Here is a 22,461-nt window from a genome sequence, read left to right on the forward strand (position 1 = left end):
CTAGTTTCTCAAAGTGAAAAGAAGGATGAGGTACAGTCCATCTGTTATATTGTAGTTTAATATTAAAATTTTGCAATAATAATTTCTGTGGGACAAAACTTGTATTTCTAAGACTGTATGACGAAATACCTCTGTGTTTAATTTACAATATACTCACATGTGGAGATCAAGTCAAGATATTCATGATAATCAAAAGATGCAGAAGCTTTTGACTAAGTTGAGTAGGCTTGTTAATAGAGCAGTCAAATTGAGACTGTAATAGCTGAAGTTGGGACCAATGGACACCTGTTGTTTCTTCCCCTATAAGACTGTATTTAGATACAACTTTTACCAGTCACTCATTCTCTGTTGATTAAGCTCTTTGCATGCAAAAACAATGTCAGTAATTTTATTACTGTAAGTTGGCTCTCCTGAATAGAAATGATTCAACAGTGCTAACTCCTAGTCATCTACTACCAGTACTCAGAGATTAAGGAGCAACCTCTTTAGATTGCTAGCTATGATGTTCAAAGTCTAAAACAGCAGAGCTTCCAGTTTCTTGCAACACATGACAATATATTGACTGTCTTCCAGAAGTGCTCACAGTGGGGAATAAAATCACAGCAATTTTAGTAGTCAGGTTCTTTAAAGTTAGAAAGATTTCCATGTTCACAGTCCTTAACTCTTTACAGGTTTTGGTACATTCACAGAAAAGACCCTGTTAACTTCCATACGTGGAAGAGTGAGGGCGCAGGATCCAGAACCACAAAACTATCTACCATAGAGCTTAGAGAGAAGAGGTGTAAACCCTCCTCTGTTCAGAAAACTAATCTGTTCAGAAACATTACTTTTTCTTGCTGCTGTTGTTAATTGAGAAACATTTATTTTTACTGCAGTAGCAATGGGAACTAAATGTCTAGCACAGCACACACCAAGAAGCTAAATTAAAAATATATTTATTAGTTACGCCTCATATCATATGAAGTGAGAACTCCTGTACTTTAATGCAGAAAAACTATTTAAAAACTCACATCATAAGCTAGGAACAAGATCACAAAAGATTAAGGAAACCTGTATTACCATAGCTAACCATAAATAGATGGTATAAAAATCACATTTCTGATATATGACATGTTTCTATAGTAGATAATCACTAGGAAGGATATTAATATTAAACTTTTTAAACTAAACTGCAGACAGCAGTGTGAACTGAATTTGTCTTCCAAGCATCTTGTTATTCAGTCGCCTCTGTAACCACATACTAATCCCATTTTTAGGGTGCAAAGTTACATTATTTAACTCGTGTAGCTGTAGCAAATACACACTCTGACAGGTGTACAGAATCAGGTTTGTCTTTCTTTATAACCTTCTCTTTCAAGTGATTTTAGCTCACACACAAGAATCTACTTCAATAGAAATCTTACTTCCCGTGAAAATTAAATAAAAAATATACCCGTAATAAATGTAACAGTCCAAATGTTGATAAATGCAAGCTACAGACTCCTTTGTGATTGTATACAAAGTCTGTAATACTGTAACGAAGAAAACTGGCAGACAAGTCCAAGAATGAAATGAGGAGACAATATGCTCATCACCTATATGTTCCTAGAAAACATTTCTAGGGAAAAAAACCAAGCATTTTCAACAGCTCTGGTTTTAAACTGTTCTTATTATTTCAGACTTTCATGTTTAATATTAATATCACTTAATATAGGTATGAAGTCCTCTGCAAGAAAGATAATCTGCTTTTTTATCTTTTCTTTAAAACTTGACATTAGGCCTGATTTAACACAAGCCAGTAACCGTTAGATGCCAAGGGTTCACTCATAAAAACAGAGCACTATTCCTCTATTTCAGGGAATTACATAAAGCTTCAGGAAATTTGGAATCTAATACACAGAAAACAGACCACAGGTAGAAACAATTGCCTTCACACCCCAAAAATGCTTACAAATGTGAAGAACAAGACTAAAAGGACAAGCTCATGTGCTAAATGAGACTTGAAAAATCAGTACTGTATTCTTACCATAAATCAGAAGATATTAACCTGGGCCTCCTCTACTTTTATGTGAAAGAAGGGGGCAAAGTATTCAAGTGAGCTGAGATTTAGGATGAGTGGTAGGTAGTAGTGAACCTTCTAACCCTGCACTGATTCTAACTAAGTGATTATTAAAGAGAGAAGGAAAGGCAAAACAAACCAAAGGTATTGACAGTGCTCACTCCACCACTAAGCTAAAAGATGCACTTCAAAGTCACCCTGTATCTGACTTTCATTCAAATGCAGGCACTGTGAAATGTTTCCCTATCCTCTGGAAGAGGCATCCATCTTAAAACTAACATAGACAAAACCTAAGATTTAGTCTAAGAATAAACCTGACAACAACTTCATAAGGCATAAACATTTACTTAAGTAATAACAATAACTTTAACTTCCTTAAAATTTTATTGATCATATGATGTAGGAAGGTGGTGCTTCACATTATCATTTGAACTAACATTAGCTTCTAATACTTCACTATAATTAAACATCTGAAAAAAAATCAACAGTATTTATCTAAATTTTAATAGGACAGACAATTGTGCATGCATTCATTTTGGTCATGACGTCAATAAGGTTTACTCCCTAGTATTTATATAAAACAGTGATTAAAGAAACATTATTTTGAAGATTATATAAATCAGAATAAAGGACAGTCACTTCCTTGAAGATTTTATGGCTCAAGTATAAACCAAGAGACAACAAATTCACAGAAAAGTAAAAAGCAGTAACACAAAACTAGTCAATGTGACTGTACATGCTATTAACAGACTCGAGCCTACCTGTCAAATCTATTCTGGGCATTGCAGAAAAACAGAACTTACATAAGGATTTAGAAGGAAGTAACTGAATATCTGCATTAGAAGCTCCATTTAAGTAAGACAGTCAACTTGGGAGATAGCACAGATACTTTCTTGTGAGCTCAAGTGCGTGATGAGGCTGTCATCACTGGCTGATAAACTGGCAGTCAGCATCTTGACACTGAATATGAGATGACATGTAAGGTGTCGGTATTAGTCCATTAAAGGCCTTGAAAGAGAAAGTGTCTAAGTTTTCCTTGGTGCTATAAAGGAAAGGGAGCTAAAAGAGATACAAAGCAAGAAAAAATGATGGACTGAAAAATGATCTCTACCGCTTCTTTGCAGTCTGGGTGAATATAAATGAAGCAAAAATGCATTTGTGAAAGCCGAAGAAAAGGACATTGCAGTAATAAAGATGTGAGTTGATGACAGCATGGGTGAAAATGTCTGTTAGACAGAAAAACCTGTATCCTAGAATCAAGAAGAAAAAAATCTGCAAGACAGATTCCTTACCACAACATATTGAATATATTTTTATAGCTCAGCTATGTCAACAAAATGATAACTTACTTAAACTGAAAATTTGGACTAAATCTCTAATATCCAACAGTTAAACCAGTACAGTCCAACATTACTATTAGCTTATATTCAGTTTGACAGCTGAATGTAGTCCCTGAAGTCCTGTTCCCTTACAAAACTTTCAGATATCCTGTACACAACACCATTAAACTCAACAGCCATTATTTTCTATTAATATTTTAATTCTAAATATGCTCAAAATCATGCTTGAATATTTTGTCACTTAACAGCATCAACCCATTCACATCTCAAGAATTCAGGAGAATTTTGGAATTATGGCTGTAGTTAGGAAAATGAACAAAAATAAGTCAAAGTCTAAGACATGCTGATGAATAGAAAGGTCTTCATTACTTGCATCTTTAATTACTTAAACTTAGTAGAAATTAAATGAATTTCACATTTTGCATTCACATTGCAAGTCATACTTTATCACATTAAAAAAACCACTGTATTTTTATCTATATTCGACTTACTGCTTTTTTTTCTTTTTTTAATCTGACACTAGTATGGAACCAGTGAATTAACACAGAGCATTTATACCATCAACAGAAATATCAGAAGCCAGGAATGACCCGTTCGATCCTATAAAATATCACATCGGTTACAAAGGAAAACCTGAGCCAGAATTAAAAGCTTTTACATTTACTGTCTGCCCATTGTGTTCTCTGTTCCCCGACATGCGAACTAAAAACTGCTAATCTGAAGTATGGCTAGAGCTACAGAACTACCTAAACTAGCTTTCTGTACCTGGGTTTGTGGAGCATCCTATGTAGGTATAGCAGACCCTCTCTCTCTAGAAGCGAGAGCCACGAGAGAATAACAATCTCAAACCATAACTAAAACACTACCGTTCTTTTCAGTAATATTAATTTTTGTATTATACAGGGGCATGAAATATTTAAAATGTCTACCTGAAAACATATTGGTATAGTTTCACTGCTCTCAAAAAGTGACCATGGGAAATTTGAAAATTGCATGTAATAATTTTTGCCCTCATTATATAGCATTGCATCGTATAGCTTGTTGCATGAAATAACCAATTTCAAAATGGGATCAAAGCTTACTAGAAAGGTTACTGATAACTTTTATTAAGCAGAACAAAATGTAAGCAACTATAAACTCCTAGCAAAACAAAAACATTTGACATTTACCCCCTCCCCAGCTTCCTAAAATCAAATGTTTTCTCTTGGGAGACTGCAGTTTGAAATAGTTCTCCTTTGTTCTCCAGTGTACTGTATTTTACAGTAGTCAGACGGGAACAATTTATAAGGACATGGAATGGATGAGTGGCATGGAATAATCTGTGGAAAATCAAGAGATTGCAGTTTTCATAAGGCAGAAACATGGGACAACTTCTACAAATAACGTTGTAAATTGCTCTAGATTTACATATAAAGCATCACCTTTCTCCTGACTTATCTGTTGCTAAAACTTATGTTAACCTGCAAATCTCATGTTTCAAAGGAGGTCTACATTGACATCTTATACTTGATGAAATAGATGGCAGTAAGAACAATAACTTGTTAAAATAGATTAAAATGAAGACAACTTCCACCATGACTTGATTATCATCTTACAGTGAGAAAATTATTTTATGTTCTTTCAAACACAAAAAATATGGGATTAGCATCAACACAGTTTTATATGTTTGCGTTACAAGTTTATATATACCTGTTTATTTATATACATGTATACCTATAATATATACATATAATATATACACATGATTATTTGAAGATTTGGAGGCCTGAGTTGGAACATTTATTTCTTCCTCTATTTCCCTCATCAAAACTTACTGCTGTTGACACCATAATATTTAACTCTACAGACGTAAACCAAATACCAAGTAGTTTTCAGGTTGTATCACTCCATAGTATTAGTCCAGCCAGCCTAACTCCTTTCACTGCAAAATTTCTTTCTCTGCTACACAGCATACACCCCCACCCCAACAAAACCAAACAAAAAACCCCCCAAAACCAAGAAACATACACACACATGCTGTCTGTAATAAGGAACTATTATCCTGAAGGGCTGAACATTTGGTATATAGGTCTATTAATTAATCTGTTCATATGAGGAAGAATAAACATCATACTTTTACTGATTGCGTAGGTTGCAGCAAGACATGCTCAAGAGAATGGAATTAAATACCTTGAGCAAAGATTATTTTCAGTCATTGTCCTGTCTGTAACACTACTGATAATATACTTCATCAAATAAGAAACAAGTATTGCATAACCAAGTCCTTTAAAACTGGTCTTTGATTCAACACCTGCTCAGTGCCTCATCTGGCATATCACCAGACCTGATGTTCTGGGGAAATTATTCTGCCTTAAAATTCCCATGAGGTTTTTAATTCTATTGAAAGAGGTCAAACAGACATGTAAAAGAGCAGCATCAGTTTTCACAGCTAATACTAAAGAACCAGGCCGTCTGACTGACAATTAGCAGAGACTTCCCTCATCTCTGTCATATGCAGAAAAACAAATACAGCACACACCATGTGCAAGAGAAATGACTGGATGCATGTTTTGATGATTCTTGATACAGTTTACAGAGCAAAAAAATTCAGTGCAAAAAGTACTATAGCTATGACTTCTCAATACTGTGAATTCAATGCAATCAGAGTACTCCAACAACACATACTGAACTTCCCAATTTTCCAATGCAGTTTAAATGCCTATTACTTCAGCTACTACTTTGAAGATTAGGCAATGGTCTACAGCTATTATTAACAAAGCAGAAGAATAATGGCTTTTATTCTTGCCTGTGGGAGATAAGCATCATTTGGAGAATTGATAACACTTTAGTTTAGTCATTTTACAAGGTCATGTTACACAATAAAGAAGGCCAAGCCTTTTAGTGATAACATATGATAGTGATAAAACTAGCACTAGTCTACAGATCCTCAAAATTACTAATTGCATTTCTATGTTGTAAGCAAGCTAAAGCAGTCTGATAAATGTGTTCCAGTGTGTTCCTGATTTATATACTTTATAGTCTAGTTTACATAGCCTATAAAGAAATTAAACCATAAAGAAATACCTTAATTATTAAATAAGTAAACAAATCTGAACATACGTAAGGAGAATAAAACAAATCTTCATAGCACTATACCTTGGGATTATTATTTAAACATAGCTGTAATAGGGTCGGTAGAGAGGAAAATTATGAACTTTGGTGCAGGAAGTCAACAGAAAAAATTTAACAGGAAGGATTAACAGTGAACAATTGCAGTTGAGAGGCATGGCTGCCGACATTAAAGTTGTTTTTGACAAAATACCATAAATTGAGAAAATCTGACGGTGTTAGCAGGTAGTATAAATTAAAGTTGTTATGTTGTGCCCTTAGGCATTTATGTATTGCAAAGACAGGCAATGACAGTTAAAGTGCTCTGAATAAATCATTTTATGAACAAAGATAAAATAGACTGAAGCGATACACAAATTTACACAATGGTTCATTTGTACAGGGCAACAGAGTTCAGTCAGATGGAGAGAAAATAAGCTGATAACGGGCCATTTCCCCGGGGCAGGCAACGGTGGGGGCTTTGCAGCATGGTTTGTTGTTTGTTTACAGTCAGCCTGCAAACAGGACTTTAATGCCTTTCAGGCATTGCACGTGTATCATAGGGTAAAATTAAATATAAAATATATCTATGAAAGTGAACTGTCACCAGTTCACAAGCATAACTGAACAGGGGTATGCAAATTATTTGTTTACTACCATACACAAATCCCACTCCAAACAACTCCCTGATATGCTCTTTGTTGGAAAAATGTAAGGTTTTGAAATGCAGGGACCTGAAGTAAATGCCCTTATGGTCCTTTTATTTCCTGCTGAAAAACAGGCTCCTTATTTTAAAAGACTGCTTGCCTAGCTTTTTTGAAAGAATGAACATCACCTTGTGAAGAGAGTGCTGTTATATTATACAGAAGAGAAATTATAAATAAATAACTCCAGTGTTGCATTTAAGATTAAAAAAAAAAATCCAGTTACCTTTTCAGAGAATCTCTATGAGAAACCAAGGCTCTACTTGTAACAGCATCTCCAGAAATCATCTTCTCAAAGTCTGTCTCAGTTAAAACACCATTTTTTTTCCCAGAGTGGACAAAGAAAATACATCTCCTACTGCTTACAGTCCATCACTTCAGATCTAACAGTTCTGGAGCAACTATAACAAACAGTCAGACACCGTCAGTCTTGCTGCAACTGCTACTATTTTGTCATAAATTCATCCCCAAGTAACACTAGGAGGCTAAATTTAATAAATACTACCCTGTGCTTGAAAAATATCCCCTTCACTTACTTGAAAATCTTTCTCTTCCAGGATCTCTTTCCTCCACCTGACAAGGAAGGCAGCACAGACGTACAAGTGGAAGTGAGAAAAACCCTCTGGTTCAGACTAGAAAAAATAAAAATATATCATCCTTTCAGTATACAGATAATACTTTTGATAACCATATACCCCAAGTGTATTTTTATGGCATTCACTACTAACTACAAGTGTCATTTAAATCTCTCTCTCTTCATATTGCAAACATGTTTGCATTCCATCTATGCCAAACCTCTTCATAGCTATTATCTGTAACAGGAATTAAGGTGAGGTATGAATCCATTTCTCATATTTAAATTCATTCTTTACAGATATGTTTTCCATTTCTGAAGTTATCCATTGGCTTTTATCTGGCATGAAATACTGTACTGTCTGGCTCAACATTGTGGTGTGAACATATGCTTCACCTCAATTATTAAGAGCAAACTTTACAACTATTAGTAGCTTTTTCATTATAAATTCTGCTATAGGAAATTATTAAGCATTTTAAATGCTTAACTTGGTCTATATTTGACTGAATTAGAGGTTTTTACTACAGGAAGAAAATCCACTCATAACACAAAATATTTACAACTCAGATTTGTATTTGGATCTGCAGCATTCTGTTCTACTCAAGGCAGCAGATTCAGTCACTTCGTAACACTCCCCCTAGAAATTAAGATTTTTTAAGTATACCTAAGAGTTCAGAAAAATTTGTGATCCTACTTTTAAAAGACTTCACTAAGTTTTCTTGTATTACCAAATTAATCTTAGATTTTATTTTCTATACCACTGAGAACTGAAAAAATAATTACGATATTTAATTATCAATGTGATGACTGTGAACTAATGCTACGTAAAATCTCATTAAAATAACATTTAAAAATAGTAATTGTAAGATTAAGCTACATAATCTGACAAATGTAGGGATACTTAAATGCTGATATCTAAATAATTTATAAGATCTAATTGTAGCGCTTTAAAAGTATAGCAATTTTTTTTTCGTATTCTCTACTGGTCATTTCAAAACTGCAGTTTACTCTTTAGAAAAATACAGTGTTCTGCTCAAGTAACGTGAACTAAAACAACTTCTTATGTAATACATAACGTGATAAAATATCTATTTTATTGCTGTTTAACCTAGAAGAGCACAGTATTTATAACATTCCACGTAACACTTTTAACTGTGCAATAAAGTAACCTCACTGCTATCACAAGTCGAGAAGAAAAAAATATTCTCCTCCTCCTCCTTTTCCTTCTTGTCTACCCTTGACTGATAGAAGTGGACAGTGTACTACAAGGGGTTGGTACAAACACCATGGTAGTAGCTACAGAAACGACAGATCATCCTGTCCACCAAATCAGTAAGAGGCAAGAAAAGAGATAATACCAATTATTTGCAGGGAAGTTTTAAGTTATTTAGTTGGAACTGAAAATAGGAATTAGTTAATTTTGAAAGCAGAATAGAAAGATTCTGATTATAAAATCATGTGATATTTTTCCTACTCTAGGAAAACACTCTACTTGAATAACATGACTTGAATAACATTGTAAAATACCAGGACAGACAAAGCATATGGTAATTTTAAATAGACTTCTCACCAGAGTTTGTCTTAATCAGAAAAACCAAAGTAAAGTCCAATTTACAATATTAGAGTTTTACAGAATCATGCACTTACTACCATCCTCCTGAAAAATCCACGTCTTTTACTTCAGTATTGGTATTTCTCGTGGGATGGAAAGGTAACATATATAAAAGCATAAAATGGTATCTCAGGAAGACATACTTGTAAGAAAAGTGCTGCTACCACTTATTATATCAGATACTATTGTGGCAATAATCAAAATAATCAAACACAACCCTAAAAAATGCAGGAAGCCAATTCTAAGAAAACAACCCTTTTCCTATTTTAATGTGTAAATAAATTTACAGAACATGCAGTACTTTCTTAAATTCAGCCTTTGATAATCTTTTATAACATTTCCATCTCTAAAATGAGAAAAAATATCTTTAAATTTTTAAAATTAAGTATAGTGAAGTCAGTCAGTACTTGTGGTCTATTTTTTCTCAGCACTGAACTGCAATCGATTTCTCACTTTTAACATGAATTTTAAAAATGTACTTTCAAGTAGTAGCCTTTAATCATACATGGAAGATTTCTATTATTCTGGAATATACAACATAATCTTATAAAAGTGACAACCTTTCTTCAAATTTGGAGGGCAAACAGGGTAGTAATGCCCAATGAAAATAGACTGTGTTTAAGACTTAAGTCAACAGCCTGTACAAGAAAACATCAACACATTTCCCAGAAGCCCACCCTGAAATATGTGCTGTCACTGGGGAAGACTTTCTGGCATTGTAAGAACCAGGTCAGTTCACCATTACCTGGTGAACTATGATCTGTGTTTAGATCTACTTCAAAGAACAGGTAACTGAAGAGCATGGCACCAGCCTGAGCATTTGCAATCAAACAGTAAACCAGGGAAGATGAAAAATGATGGTTACAGGATGCAGGCAAATAAATCTGGATTGAGATTGCTGAACAGATAAAGAAAAGCACAGAAATACTGCTCAGGGTAGATTAAGAAAGAGGAAGACTATTTTTGCAGATGAAGAAGTAGGAAGACTGAATAGTCTGTAGGCAGGAAAATTTCATTTAAAATAATAATTATTAATCAGGATATTTTATGTATTGGATTATTTATTATCCTACCTGAATATAATAAAGGTTTAAATTTCTTTAATTACATGGCATGAGCAAGAAAGAGGGAACTGAAAAGAACTTGGTTTGTTATTAATATATACTAATCCTCTTTTCTTCTCACTCCTCCAACATTATGTAAGTTTCTGAAAATCATAGAGGAGAAGGAGGCAGGATTAAAGAAATCTGTCTGAAAGTAGCATTTTAACTTTCAAAGTAAATTTGCAGTAGCTGTTGGCAAAATTGTTTATTTTGCTCTCTCTTACATTGACTCACAAAACAATATTACATAGCTAGTCAAATTAGATCATCAGAGTATTCTTTTTTCTGATAATAACCTAAGATTCTGATTTTAAGCCCAAGAATTCATTCTATTATCACATAATAGAGAAAATTCTTCCATTGCCAGAAAGTCAAGATAAGTGGTTTAAAAAAAAATTAAAATCAAAAAACCCCAGAACTGCAATATTGGAAATTGAAAATGTTTTTGAGGAATTGCAGAAAAAATATCTGGAAGTATATAAGAACCTGTATTTTTTCTTGAGATTTTTCTGTTCAACCTTTTTTTTTTCCCCAGTACAATTTTCTTCAGCTCTTTTAAATTAAACCAAATAGGTTTAAATATGCAATTCATTAGAGAAAAAATGCATATCCCCCTATAGATTTAAAAATGCATCATGCTTCAGAGATAAGTCTAGGCTACAAAGTATTTCCAATGGATAGTTTTAGACAGTCTTAGAAATTGAGTAAAGCAGCTAATGCATAATTGCCTTTTCTAACACCTGCTACCTATTATACTTTTCCATTTGTAGCTTTTGAAGTTACAAACAGTTTGATCTCTAAATGTACAGAAATGCAGACTACGAGCTAAAAGCTATTTAAAATCAAATATAAACAATGACCTTGATTTAAATATTTTAGCAAAAGATCTCAAGACAGATGTACAACCTTCCAGAAGACTTATTCTGAACATATTACAGACGACTCAGAGCACATTATCTAAGAACCATCTGTCATTATCAATAAAAATAATTTAGATTGTTAACATCACAAATATCTCATTGCCCTGCAAATGCTGGATCTCCTCTGCAGCTGAAATGAAAAGCATTCTTTATACTACACTCCCTAAACTTCTTGAATTAGACAATCACTGAAAGAATGCAAATTTTGTTGTATGACTAGACTGATTATTGTCTAGTCAATGATTAGTCTAACTTGCCTCCCATACCCTGGATACTTCAGCATTTAGGGAGGGTAATATCTCGTGGTATTATATTTGTTGATAGAGTAAATATATGATTATTTTTTAAGTACTCAGAATGATTAGAACTATGAAATTGTGCCAGGGTTAGGTATTAAACCACCACATTTCACACGCAAATAATGGCTCAGACACAAGGACTTCCAAACACATTATGGTTACAGATGAATAAAGCAACTTTAAGCAACTCCATTTTTACTACATTACAAAGAACAGATAGTTTAGCTGTAAAAGGTTTAAGTAATTTTTCCAAAATTATCCAAGCAATCTATGGCAGAAAAAGAGAAAGAAGCTAGCACAGGATTGTCATGCAAAGTGGAATGTGTTGGCTGCTCCTCCAAGATTTGCCTTTTTCTTCAGCCAGAAGCTCTGACTTCCTAGGCACAGACTCAATCCACCATCAAAACTGAGACTCAGAGTCCCAGTCTGAGAAGAAACCCAGCACGAGCACACCATGGTGGGGTCCATCAGCGTAACTATCCTGCCACCAGGAATGACCAACAGCAGATGACTAAGAGTATAAGAGTGCAAGCATATAGCAATACCTTCCCAGAACACTATTCCAACTTTTAATGTTTTCACTCTCAGAGATGTCCTTACACAAGCTGTAGAATATGTCCATTTAATAGTTGTTAATGGATTTGTCTTTACTTATCTGCCCAAAGCTTTTTGCAGCTGTAAGCTTTTTTGGTAATCACAAAGTCCTGCGGCAAAGAACTCTAAAATGAAAGTGTGTGCTATATAGCATGTCTGTTTTAAAGCCAACACCTGCTAGCTTCATTTAAAGCTGTTCAGTTATTGCATTGAAAGAGAGTATGAACAATCACTTCCTACTCACTTTCTTCAGTTCTTTCATCTTTCCTTCTTTTTTGCAGACTAGAATATTTTTTTGCCTATTCCACCATTCCTCTTATACCGGTTCCACCATCTTTGCTCAGCCTTCTTAAACATCCTTTCCTGTACTTTTTCGATTTTGAAATAAGGTCCAAAATGTATACGGCACGTAAGGTGCAGAAAGAACATAACTCATAGCTGCATAATGATATTTTGTTCTCCTTTCCTTTTTCGCAGTAATTCCTAGCCTTTGATTTTTTTTTTCTTTTTCTTTCTTGACTGCTACTGAGCTTATGTTTTGCTCTTGCGCTTGAGTGTAGAAAGCTAAGTTGAAGCCCATGGTTATACTGGGACAGTTAGGATTGTTCCAAACACACACACACAGAGTATCGCTTTATATTTGTCCATGCAGAATTCAGCTGTTATTTACCGCCTCGTTGTTTACAGCAACATGAAGTCCTGCAACTCCTTGCTGTCAGCCTCTCACCTTTACTACTCTCAATAACATGGTGTTGTCAGCAAACTTTGCTTGTCTCACTTACTCCTGTATCCCTTTTCCAATCACTTCAGCAGAAACAGCTAAAGCCTCATCACAAATTTTAAAAGAATTACATGTGATTTCCTTTAATTTTGAAACCTGCCTGCTTATTCCTACCATCTGTTTTCTATCTCTCAGTTGTTATCCATACAAGGGCATTCCCTTTAATTCCATGGCCATGTTTTTTCTTTCACAACCTTTAGTGAGGAACCTTCTTCACTGTTTTCAGCAATCTCAATAGGCTACATCAACCGGGTGCATATGTTTACTGGCTTTTAAAGTTTTGCAAGGTGTGATTTCTCACTACAAAAATCATGACAACACTTTCTTAAAATGTCATATTTACTCATGGTGAAAGAATATTATGATTAAGTTTAGACAACACTGTATTGAAGTCACCTAAATCTTGTCATTCTAAAAGTACTGGAATACTTCAAGGATTGCAGCTATTTTCATTGTACACAGCAGCCTACCAACTCATATAGGATCATAACCTTCTCCTGCCTGTCAGTTTTACAGTCAGTTATATAATGAAATTTTGATCATTTTGTGGTGCTAAAATTTTAAATTTCAATCATGATACATGTTAAAAAGTATTTTACAGTTATACATATATATATACACCTATTAAAAACATTTTTTTAATTGAGTTAGCACATTTTGGACTGTCTTCTATCATCGTTTTTGTTTCACCGTGACTATTCCCAAGGGGATGATCCTAAAAGCAGTAAGTGACCAACAGCACTTGTCTAAGCTGAACCTAATCTGACAATAAATACAGCAACAAAGTTGGATCATTTATGCTTATATAAAAAAAAAACAAACCAAAAAACAACCTTACTTATAGGTAAGGCCTGTAAGCAGCTGTTTCTAATGCAAACACCCATCAACTAATATGAACATTTACAGGTTGGTTTGATCTTTGCATTAAAAACAAATCTGATCCAAACACATTTCATAACACTTTAAAATCTGTAATCAAAACTAACATTTTCAGGTCATAACAGCTAGCTACAAGTATGTGGCACAGCCAAAACACCATGCAAGAATTATGATCTCAACCCTTAGTGCTCATTCTAAGTCCCTTATAGAAGAGCTATTTTAAAAAAACCTTTACAAGAACTGTGTTCACATTTCCTATTTCTGCTAGGAATGTTCAAAAAAGTTATTTATCTTACAATTTTCTATTAGATTTGGAAGATTTATGCAGAAAACTAGGTGAAGATCAGTTTTCATAACAATTTAGTAGTCGGCCTCTCCGATCTCATCAACAACAACCTGGCAATAGTTTCCAAAAGATGACTTGTGATATAAACCTCTGCTGCGAAATCCCAGCCGCAAGGAACACAGACCATTGCTGGAGGGTTTTTTTGATCAATGTTTTGCCCTGTTAGAATGCTCCATATGGCATGCAAAATTCATGGTAAGACTATTAATCTGTATCAAATATAAATGGATGCTACTGATAATTACTGTTTACTTGATTTATGCAGGCTACCATTAATCGTTTAGTTTTAAGAAGCATCTTTCATATAACTTTCCACATTAGCTTGTACTTTGAGAACAGAGTTTAAATTACTGTCCTCCTCACTTGCTAATATGTTCAATTCAAATAGAATAAAAAATAACTAACTTCAAGTGTGTGTTTGACCTTTTGTCTTAGCTTTTCCAGAATAAACTGTGGAGAAAAAAATTCAATGTTTCTCATTTGGTTCATTTAAAGAATTTATCATGAAGTTTTTAAAGAGTTCATCATGACTAGGATGTCAAGTGGATTATGAGGTACCTTCACATCCAATACTGAAATGTGGTTTTCTTTTATAGTTATTTTTTTCCTCATGGGTGGTGGTTTATTACCTTCACATACAGGAAAGTTGCTAGATCTTAGCAAAGGAATGGAGCTTCTTATGCAACACCCTTATAGTCCTTTCTTGCTGAATTGGGTATTTAGAGAAGAAAGCCGAGTAAGGCAGCTTTCTTGAAGAATGCCTTCGATACATATGCAAGGTGATGCTGAACTCTACACAAGGGAGAACAATTACACTTTGCAACACTTCCAACATTACTTTGAAAAGAACCTAGATAGACGCGGAAGAATTATGCAGTGAAATTATCAGAAAGCTTATTGATTTATTTTCTGTAATTTCCCATGTTAATAAGCCTCTTCTCATCTGCCGTGAAGACTGACTATTAGTTAGTTGTTCTTTGTACTTACTGGAGAAAATATTACTTAATCTGCTGCTTTGAATTTCTACAAAGCAGAAGGCAAACAACTTCTGTTTTGCCTACTAGTTATGGCTAGGCAGAACATGGCAAGAACAGAGATGTAGCAATGTGAACATGATTTCTACCAGTAATAATCAATTACTTCAGTTTTAGCTAACAACAAACAACATAAAGGTCAGGGATGAGATATAAAACCCCAATCTAATATACGTATTTTGGGCTCCTCTAGCAGAAAACAAACAAACAAACTTTCTGCAAGTTTTTCTTCCATGTAAGTTTTTAAGATCAAAAACTCCCAACTTGTTTGGAGATGAGAACAGCAGAACCAGCAGCAAGAACTAATGGAACTACTCCCGGCTGGTTTCAGTGCATTAACAAATAACAGTCACCTAAACTTGTAAGTCCTCATCAATAACAGTGGATAATTTACACTGTTTAGGTTTTAGAAAGTGGTTGATTACTTACAGCTATATTTTCTTTCGTTCGCCATAGTTAATGTATGAAGGAACAAAGTATTTCAGTTAGAGCCATTAATATGGTTCCTAATTATCTTACCAAGCTGTGGTGCAGTGTAACGATTTAAAGTAGAGAATCTCTATGTAATTAACACTGAACAACGCTATGTCCTTTACTTCCTCTCACAGCATGAAACACAAGAAATACAATGTATTTTGTTTCCTGCATGAGTATAAAGCTGAAGCATACGCTTCCCTACACCCCTTAGTCCTGAGTATTTTCCTTGGGGAAAAAGCTTAGGCAGTCAGATCACACAAGCTGTAAGAGGATATGAGAAGATGACACTACCAACAGTCTTTTCAAAAATGTACACACGCTTGAAAAGTCTAACCCTCTAGTTATTTCCCAGAAAATCCATTTTGCATTTTTAATTTACTCACATGTCCCTCACTGTAACTTAAAATCCCTCTTGCATGGAGAAGTTATGGAAGTACTGACTGAGTTGTTATGGAAAGCCTGAGGAGCAGTAAGATGAGGACAAAAAAGTGACAGACTAGTTCCCCCCCTCCCCAGCACAGGTGAAGTTGAAGAAAACACTTTCTAAAAGCTGCAGGCTATTTATTTTTTAATAGGTTACATGGCAGATTTGAGTGAAAACCTCCAGACAAAATATTTTCAAAGGCATGTGCATCTGGGACACCAAAATGTAAATCTTATCTTTGTTTCATCTACAGTCAATGACAGAAAGAACATTTATTGCAAAGACTTATTTTAAGCTAGGCTTAAAGTTGGGCTTCAATTATTCAGACACGATTGTCCAGCTGGAAAGAAATTTGTTTTGAAGTTTCCTTCTAATTAAGATCCTATTCATTCTATCTGAAATCATTAATTTAATTTGAACTTAAACATTTAAATTCCTTCTCAAGTAATGACTTGACATCAATTAGTTGGCCAAAAATGTGGTGGAAAAAAGCAAAGCTGTGTCACACCAAAACCAAAACTGCTTTTACTCACAGAATTCTACTTAAAGATATGATTCACCTTACAAAGCATAAACTAAATCCAGATCATTAGTAAAAAATATGTTGCAACTGATTTAATTCTGAAGAACTTTGCTGTGAGGCAAAATATTTTTACATAAATATTTAATCTGCTTTAAGCAGACTACTGATGTGAAACCAGGACAGGCACCATTGATTAAAAAGGAATATGGCAACTTTCCCACCTTTGAGCAGAACTTCAGCAGATCATGTGAATCAAAACCAGATCATACTTCCTCAATAACCTGCTTTTAGAAGGCAAATGAGCACAAATAAGCAATATAACTAATATTTACTAAACTAATTCCCTATTTCACCTTTTGAATTTCTAAACTATTTACCTCATGTATCATTTTAATTATTTTTGCAGTTCATTCCCAGAGAACCTCGGTGCCGGGAAATTAATTAAAGGGCACAATAGAAGAACTGTCAGCATTGTTTAAATACAATTTCAGCACTGGCCTCATTTACATGTATCCCTTTATTCTAAACAATGGGACTGCTGAATTTTTTGTATGAAATTGTTAGTTCATTAAAAAGAGCACAATGATATCCTTTTCTGCAGATACTCATCGGTTACCACATTTTGCTGAAATACATAAACCATGCTCATGACAACCACTAGAGCTTCTAGCCTCTGGATTTCAAAGATACTGAAATAGTTGTATAAGAGTTGTATAATAGCTTTTTGTGACCATATGACTGCTTAACAACATTCCTTGGCCTGCATGCTTTACATTGCATTCGGCTTCTGTTAAAACTAACACACTAATAATGCCACAGAATCTAAAGTAGGCAGCTGCTGAATGCAGCAGCATCTTCACTGACTAAAGAGAAGAAAAAGCACAACAGCTGAAAACATTATTCAGCTGCTCTTCAGCTACATCCAACACACAGGCTCTATAGTTATGATTCTGCAAAACTGCAGGTTTATAAAAGGGCTGATGTCAAAAGCAACTGAAAAGCCAACACCATTACTCATTCCAAGTATCTGAAAATTGCTAGTCACTCAATATCACAGCTGGAAATATTAACGCATGTATTGTAATTATATTTATTAGATACTTGATAGCTATCACCAGGAGCTTGATCTTGTCTGGATGAGTAAGATAAGCTGCTTCTTACCTAAACAGTTAATAGAAAAGACTCACCAAGCTAATCCAAAAAATATTCTTCAGACCATTTCTATTCCCATCCACCAACTGGTTAGCACAGAAATAGATTAATAGTAGTGATGATCGGGTGCAGCTTTGCTGAAGTCTGGTCAGAATGAGAAACTACATCCACTTTATTAGCTACAGCAAAAATATTTCCTGTGAATAACACTATTGTTCTGAAGATGCTAATGTCTCAATGGATGCCACAGCCTGCTCAGTATTTACGTATCTCTCAGGACATTGAATCAAGGTAAACTCTTTGATATGAATCTTCTCAAAATGCTGAAAATCAAAACCTGGTGCACAGCAGAACAATCAAGTCAAAGTCTGCACTAATAATCATTCTTCACATCAGATCACTGATTGAAGACAGCAGCATGAAACAAAAGACTTACATGGGAATGGCAACACCTGTAGAACTGTCACAATCTGCTTTATCAAGGTTCTCTGGAGGTTAACTCTGATGCTGCTACTCATCTCTTAGAACTGAAAGATCTGTCTTGACCCTGAAAAGCCCTGAGCAATTATGAGACAGTAATACTCTCATATATTTTTCTCCAGCACAGGTGTATCATACACTATCAATGCTTTCCTAAGTATATAGATTGCAACCACTTTGTTGAGAAAAGCTGCTATGAGAATATCCTGTAACAGTGTAAATGAAGAAAAAAGTGGCAGAAAGTGAGGCATATTTTAAGATATTACCACCTGCATACAACTTTAGTAATTTTGGTATTACCAGTAACACATTGGGTTGTTTTTTTTTTCTGGACAGCCTTACTCCATCACAGATACAGCATAGCTGAACAGCTTGAGAAGCCTTTTCTCTACAACAGCTTCTTCCATACTGACAGCCTGAGGTGACCAGTACAGCTTCATGTTTTTCCCATTTGACATGACATCACCAGACTGCGAAGTTTAAGGTATTCAAATCTCTTACTACTGTCAATAAACATGGCTTGCTTTTTTCTTTCCACCAGCTTTTGTGAGCATCTCTCCACTAATCCATGTTGACATTTAAAGGGCTGAGTCTTCAGTACCAGTATCCTGACAGACACCAAAGCGAGCAAGAGTGCCCTAATCACTACCTCCACAGCCTTACGCAGCTCAGAATGGGAGAATAGCTTTGATTCAAATAAAAGCTTTCTGGCTGATTTTTTTGGCTGGACACAGAATCTTCAGCTGAAATTAACAATTAACATCTAGTATAGTACTTCTGTAAATTCCTTAATCAAGAACTATTGACCAAATAATGTAAAAGCACAATACTACTCCTACTGAAACAACCTGGGCACTGCATACTGCATTAAATTCCTAAACATCGCTCCAAATTTTCAGAAGCCTTTTACAGCTTATTTTATTCAAGCCTTCAAAAGAGTGCCTACTGAGGTTATAAATGACTCTCACTAGATTTAGTTTTTAGTATTATAAAAGAAAAAAATTATACTCCCATATAATTTTCTTCAAATCTATTTTATTAAATTGTAACAAGCAACAATAAGACAATCATAATCATCCTGCCAGTCTTCAGGACGAATTTTATCAACAAAATGAATGTGAAAGGAACAAATATTTAGCAAAATAACAATTCAGCCTCTACAAAATTACAACAGAAACGAAAATGTTATATACCCAAGTTCAACTAAAATAATAGATTTATCTATTAATAGATGTATCATCAAAATGTAATTTGTTACTGTATCTGTCCTTCAGCTTTATAATATTTTTCAAATTAAACAGATTTTTCCCACATGATTTTGCTTATAGCAATGAAGACTGAAGACTCTGAACTTCTAGGCTTTAAAATCTGACTAGAATATACTCTGAAATGTTGGAAAGAAGGATGTCAGGCTGTGTATTCAAACAAATTTAAGTCAATGCCAATGTTTTAATACGTCAGATAGTATTTAAGCTGCAAAACCAGCTTATTTTGGTACATAGCTACAAGATTTTTGACACAGCTTATTCATCCCCCGTTACTTCGTGTACATTGGTATTCCTCGATTCCCAAACACCCTAAATTAATATCAAAATGATAAAGGATGTTGAAAAATTAAATAAAGAATAAAACAGATTTACTGCAATTGTAGATTTTCTATACCTTAAAAAAAACGCATGCAGAGATTTTATGATGGCCAATACTGATCGTCTAATGCCATTTCGGAAAACTGTTTTCCGTACACATTATTTTTCAGGGTAGTAAAAAAATACCAGTATAAAACCTTTGCTATTACAGAATGGCTCTGTGGAAAGATGAAGCTCACCATATACTGACAATGTTTGTAGCTCATCCCAGTCAAAATGGAGGCAATACAGTACTATTAGTTGGAAGAAACATGCTCTAACCAACCAATGCGCATTGCAAAATAAAGAAATCAGCTCATGCAAAGTTCTACTAAAGATTTACACACTGAAGAGACTCCCAAAGCCATGCAGAAATTGCTTGTCCAGGAGCAAGAACAGAAACAGTGGTGTCAATTAATTGATTCCAGAAGTTTTACAATTCTCAGGACTAGCGATGAGCTACTGAAGATGGGTCCTGGACATCTTTCAAGAATCTGCATTTGCCACATAACTTTCAGACAGCAAAGACTCTATCATGAACATTTCTAGGGCTGTTTATTTTTCATGTTACCTCAATAAAGCGTGGCTAGTCTTAGAAGGCTGTGAAAAGCCTCTGCATTCCTGGGGTCTTAAACTATAAACCAAATTAATACTTATTTGTGAAAAATGACAAGGTGCTGCTACTATGGAAACAGGCAGGAAGGAAAGGTTGTCATGCACTGCTCACTGAGAGCCTACAGGGATCCAAACCGCAGAGTTCCATTTACATAAAGGGTACAGGACCAGAGACAAAGAGAATTTAAAAAAAAAAAAAAAAAAAAAAGTCATAGCCCAGTTACAATAAAAGAAACAAAGAATGCATGTGTAATGAAACAGGACTCAATACCACAGGGGAAGGGAATCTACAAGTCAGAAAACCAACAATGTCTTTACCACATCCCTAATTTACATAGCAGGTATTCAGAGACAATATTAATAATCACACTTCAAACTTTAAGAAATAAAAATACACTGCAATCATACAAACATTTAGTCTGTACTTAAATATTTAACTTCAAAAAGTGATACAGTATTATGCAACAAAATGCATTTCAAATTGTATCTTTGGAAATCTCAACAAAATCAAAGTTTTTAATTATGAAAATGTTTTATTAAAAGGCAGGTGTTGGATTATTTCAAATTAAACCAATAGCACATCAACCCCATAAACACAATTTTCCCTGAAATATTAAAATGAAGTTAAAACATACCTAAGAGACAACTTTCCTCCATCCACAATCTAAGCTTTAAAAAACTATCATTAATGAAAGTTTATACCTTTCAGAAAGGACAGATTGATTTGTTTTCCCACTAACACACTGCTTTTCTGCAGGTTTGATAAATTACTACGAACAAATCTAGTTAGAAAGAAGAAAAACCTGTTTATTAACAAACAAGACTATTAGCACTTAAAGCCTCAATCATGAAAATGCTACAGTTAATTTTGTGGAAAGGTATTTGAGCACAACATATAAGAATTTTTTTCAGCTACATGAGAATTTATTAAAGGATAATCAGAAGATAGAGGTTTTGTTGAGCTGATTTGTATTTAGTAATTTATATAAAACTTTCAAACAATCTGTTTTCCATTTATGGAAAAAAAAGAAAATGGTAGACTTGACATTATCTGGAAATTTTCATCCATAACTTTTGCAAAAGAGAAAAAAAAAAAGTTGAGAGTATTTAAATGAAAAAGCAAGAAAGCACAGGCATTTCAACTGTTATCTCTATTGCCCTATCTACTAGACCATGTTTCCCCTCCAAAATAAACTATTTATTTCTGCCTAGAATGCAAAAAATCTTCTGCATAGCTTTTTATATCCATTTAGCTTATTCAAGGTATTATTACTATTTCCTAAGTTACTACATAAAACTTGCATTTTCAGTACTATTTATTGTGTTCCATAAAAGTTCCATTAGAAACAAATTCAGAGCAAATATAAGTTGGAGGCATCATTTCCATTTATTACATTTCATAATACCTTTTTCATTCAGAGGTATCAACACAATCTACGGAATTATTGTCATTCTTCTCAAAGACAGATAAAGGACAAAAAATCACAGCATAGTGTCTAATTATTGTCATCTATCAAAAACAATGGAATATATATTAAGAGTTATACAATACTGTGTACAGTAATCATATGGATATTTATGATGATCCAGTTTAAGAATATTGTGAAAGATTGTCAGTTTTATAGAATCATAGAATCATTTTGGTTGAAAAGACCTTCAAGATCATCGAGTCCAACCATTAACCATGCCCCCTAAACCATGCCCTGGAGTACCCTGTCCACTCGCTTTTTGAATACCTCCAGGGATGGTGAATCAACCACTTCCCTGGGCAGCCCATTCCAATGTTTGACAACCCTCTCAGTAAAAAACTTTTTCCTAATATCTAACCTAAATCTCCCTTGCCTCAACTTGAGG

General features: G+C 34.4%; 1 protein-coding gene across 3 annotated transcripts in view; it reads right to left on the minus strand.

Annotated features, from left to right (window-relative positions):
• The window catches only part of TBC1D22A (TBC1 domain family member 22A), a 202,955-nt gene that overhangs the window by 37,771 nt on the left and 142,723 nt on the right, over positions 1–22,461 (minus strand). Inside the window, exon 12 of one of the 3 annotated variants that reach the window (XM_052789033.1) lies at positions 7,706–7,801. The exons of 1 other annotated variant lie outside the window; for it this stretch is intronic. In XM_052789033.1, coding sequence (XP_052644993.1) covers positions 7,706–7,801 — 96 coding nt within the window. Of the gene's footprint in view, positions 1–7,705; positions 7,802–22,461 lie in introns of those variants that run through there. One more of the 3 variants, XR_008235492.1, reaches the window with a different exon arrangement.

The sequence above is a fragment of the Harpia harpyja genome, chromosome 6 (assembly GCF_026419915.1).
Source record: "Harpia harpyja isolate bHarHar1 chromosome 6, bHarHar1 primary haplotype, whole genome shotgun sequence".
Taxonomy (NCBI): domain Eukaryota; kingdom Metazoa; phylum Chordata; class Aves; order Accipitriformes; family Accipitridae; genus Harpia; species Harpia harpyja.